The sequence below is a fragment of the Botrytis fragariae genome, assembly GCF_013461495.1.
Source record: "Botrytis fragariae strain BVB16 chromosome Unknown tig00000112, whole genome shotgun sequence".
Taxonomy (NCBI): Eukaryota; Fungi; Ascomycota; class Leotiomycetes; order Helotiales; family Sclerotiniaceae; genus Botrytis; species Botrytis fragariae.
Window position 1 is genome coordinate 933,821 of NW_023500997.1, and position 4,314 is coordinate 938,134.

The following is a 4,314-nucleotide window of genomic DNA, read 5'->3' on the forward strand; positions in this document are numbered from 1 at the left end:
GCAGTACCTGCGCAATACTTAAACTTTTGATTTCAGGCTGAATACTAAATTTCGTACCTGGTGTGGTGTATGAGTGACCACTTCACTGGGCTTCGCTTTCAACAATGGTTGGCTACTCGGAAATGACTTGATCTCCGTCCATATTTGCATCCCTCCTATTACAGAGCCAATATACCTCGGTACAGATGTACTGTACTTCAAAGGACGCAAGGCTTTGTACTTTTCAGTCAAATCCAACATCAAGATAATGCCAAAGAATTACTTCCATCTCTTCTTTTTCGAGACGTCGTTGGATGAGGTTGACGATGTACGACAGTGAATGATCTTGATCGGTCATTTCGCACATGCTTCGGTCAAGCGACCATGATGAATTTTGTCTCCGAGTACATACATACACAAGTAACCTCACGCGGAGATTGTCATTCCTTCAACGCGACTCAACCCCAGCTTTTGCCCCACACCCCGCAAGTAGCGGGTAGTGAATCCAAGGATCGGTAGATCTTCCGAATCCCGAGTTCTAGTCTCGGAATATGCATTTTTTTCTCTCTCAGTACCTCCTATACAAAGATGACTCGGCGAAGGAGGGCACTTGATAGAGATCCCAGCAATATCGTAGATCATTTCCTTTGTAAATGATAGACTTATTGAATCATTAAATTGGTTTGTTCCATATCTACTTCGGCACATTTTTAGTTTTCCAAGCAAACTTTCCAACTCATGAAAGCCACGTTCTAATGATCCTGAGATCTCGTTAGACAAAAGGTGATTGCATTACAACTCATGTCAATGTTATGGGAAGCCTTGTTTTTTTTTTTTTGAGTTTTCCTGAATGTATTGGTTGTTGACTTAAATTGTCTAACATTGGAAATTGAGATGAGTAATAAATCTGCAAAGCTATTGATTGTTTCTGATGTTGTTTGGCCTATGATCTTGTGTTATTCGCAAACTACTAATCCTTGCTACAGGCCTTTTCACTAGCTAACGTTGTAGCGTACCACAGGGTCAAGGGCCATGCTTTTCGCCCGCATTGCGCTGGGATGCGATCAGATTTCACTAGGGACACGGGGCGCAAGATGATCATGAATATCAAAATGATTTGCATCAAATGCCATTTTGGGACCAATTCTATTTCCTTGTGATAGTAAGCCAAGGTTAAGCTTCCACACAGAAGTGCTTCTATGAACTTCGGGCCTTTTGACCCTACGCATTCACTTACCCCTTATGACGTGAGCTAAGTATCAAGCGAAATGAATTTACTCAAACTATTCATGAGCGCATGTTCGTTCTTGGCATCTTGAGTATCTATAGGTTCATATCATATCGTCCCATCTTTAAACTAAACACCCCTCTCTTGAGGGCATCATTCGGGCAATCTTCACCCCTTGTTCGAGCATATAATTCACATCACTTGCAACCCCATTTGAAATTATCATCAATACCCCGTCACTACCCCTCCTTTGAGGTCCAACTAGCTTATTTTTCGGTTCTACAAAAGAGCTCCAAATCCCCTCCTCCCTGTCTTCTTCACCACCACGAACTGAACGACTCCTGTCATTCTTTCTTGATTCATGAGCATACCTTTTTCTTAATACCTATTCGTACATTGCAATACCTTTAATCAGTAATAATCATTTGATTCTTCTTTGGTGATTCGTCATGAAGACTTCTCTTTTAGCGGGAGTGCTAGGCACTGTCGTGAGTTTCGTCTCTGGTTCTACATTTAGTCCAGTTAGACCTCCTGCGATTCCTTTAGCTGGTATTTATAACAATTTCTCGATTCGAGGATAAATCTAATATGAAGTAGTCAAATCACCATACATGAATACATGGTTGGAGGCAGGAAGTACTGGTGCTAGTGGAGGTATCCTCCCGGGGTATTGGCCGTAAGTTTTTTCCTTCAATTGAGTATCAGAACCCATAACTAACATGTATTTAGTCGTTTCTGGGCGTAAGTCGAAGTTCTTGGTTACATGAAGTAGGCTCTAACAGAGTGAATAGCGGACCTCAACCTGATGGTTCGGTTGCTGGAGGGGCTGGCTCCGTCACAGCTTGGGCTGGTCTCATCAAAGTGTAAGTACTCTTGGACTATTATGGTTATCAATTCCAGGCTTCCCCAGATTATATTTGCTAAACTATACCTAGGGATGGCACAGCTTACACCTGGATGGGTGCTGCAGGTGTCAATGGCGTTGTTCCACCAAGTGTTACGCAAGATCATATGGAGTATACTTCAACCAGATCCACATTCTTGATGACTGTCGCCGGGAAAGTATCAATGAATGTTACATTCTTGTCCCCGCTCACACCAGATGATATTCGACGACAATCGGTTATTGGTACATATCTTTATGTATCTGTAGAATCATTGGACGGCGCTACTCATGCTGTTGAGTTGTACTGTGATACATCTGCAGGTAAGTTTGTTCTCCTCTAGAGTGGAGGGGCCATGCTGACATAAAGCCCAGAATGGACTTCCATCCACAAATCTGATACTGTACAATGGAAGTAAGTTATTCTGATTCGGGAATTACCTTCAAAACAATCATGCTAACTTTTATAAAGTTACACCGTAAATGATGGCATTGGTTCCCATCGAAGTTGGAGACAGGATCAAAGCGAATTCAATGCGGATTATGCAGATGATCAAGCTCATTGGGGCTACTGGCTGTGGTCTACCAAGGCCGTCAATGGCATGTCATACCAATCAGGACAGGATTCCGTTGTTCGCGGAAATTTCCTCAATAATGGCTCTCTTCCAAACACTCAGGACACCGTCTACAGAGCTATTGAAGATGCTTGGCCAGTATTTGGATTTGCTAACAATCTCGGAAATGTTGGAAGTACCCCAGTCGAAACACTTTACACCATTGTCCATGCTCAAGAAAACGCAATCATTTTCCTCGGAGATGGTGGATTAAGATCTGTTCCTTCTTTATGGGCTAGTTATTGGGATTCTGATATCTCTTTGGTATGTGGATTCTTGTCGTCATTTTACACCATGCTGATTGCTTTAGGTCACCGATTTTTACAACGATTGGGTCATGAAATGGGGTGTTTGGGACCATAAAATTGCTGTCGACTCCCTCGCAGTCGGTGGTCAAGATTATTTGACTATTACTTCCCTTTCAGCTCGTCAAGCATTTGGAGCTGTTCAACTTTGCGGAACACCGGATAAGCCATACTACTTTCTCAAAGAAATCAGTTCCGATGGTAACACTCAAACTGTTGATGTCATGTTCCCAGCTATGCCTATATTTCTCTATTCCAACCCTGCATTATTAAAATACATGCTGGATCCTCTTTATGAGAACCAAGAGGCCGGCCACTTTCCTCAGGAATACTCTATCCATGATTTAGGTGCCAACTATCCTCGTGCGATTGGACATCCAACTGGTGATGGAGGTAAGCTTTTCCCTTGGTACACAATTATTACATACTAATGATGAATAGAACCTATGCCTCTTGAAGAATGTGGAAACATGATTATCATGACTCTCGCCTACTCTCAACATGCTTCCGATACCGCATATCTGACTCAACACTACCCATTGCTCAAACAATGGACTACTTTCCTAGTTGCTGAAGCTTTAATTCCAGCAAATCAACTCTCCACCGATGATTTCCAAGGCACGCTCGCCAATCAAACCAATCTTGCCCTCAAAGGTATCATTGCAATCGAAGCAATGTCAGTAATTGCCAATATCACTGGAAATTCCGCCGATGCATTGAACTATACAAACATTGCACACGATTACCTTACACAATGGGAGAAACTCGCTATTGTTCCAGCAACTGCCTCTGTTCCAGCACATACCAAATTGGCCTATCAAGATAATACTGGACATGGTCTTTTGTATAACCTTTACGCAGATACCCTTTTGAAGCTCAATTTTGTTCCAAAACGAATTTACGATATGCAAAGCGAATACTACCCAACAATTGCTAATGTATATGGTGTTCAACTTGACTCCAGAAATGTTTGCACCAAATGTAAGTTTCATGCACGTTTTCTACGCTGCAGCTACTAACAGTCTTTTCAAATAGCCGATTGGGAAATGTGGGCAGCAGCAATCGCATCTCCATCCACAAAATCAATGTTTATCTCCAAACTCGCAACATGGATTGGTGTTACTCCAACTGACCGTGCCTTCACCGATCTTTACAATACTCAAACTGCAGAGTAAGTTATCACATTCATACTCACTACTTCTATCATGCAGAACATACTAACACAATCACAGTTGGTGGTCAGGTCCCTTCATCGCTCGTCCAGTTGTTGGCGGTCATTTCGCTCTTCTTGCAATTGATGGCTGA

General features: G+C 42.4%; 1 protein-coding gene across 1 annotated transcript; it reads left to right on the forward strand.

Moving 5' to 3' along the window:
* Positions 1–1,656: 1,656 nt before the first annotated feature.
* On the forward strand, positions 1,657–4,314 carry Bfra_007855 (putative glutaminase protein; the record flags this gene model as incomplete). Its single annotated transcript, XM_037338223.1, has 10 exons — positions 1,657–1,756; positions 1,805–1,883; positions 1,990–2,070; positions 2,143–2,414; positions 2,466–2,505; positions 2,563–2,968; positions 3,015–3,402; positions 3,451–3,990; positions 4,045–4,180; positions 4,242–4,314. 10 exons carry the CDS (start codon positions 1,657–1,659, stop codon positions 4,312–4,314), a joined length of 2,115 nt encoding a protein of 704 aa, XP_037190286.1.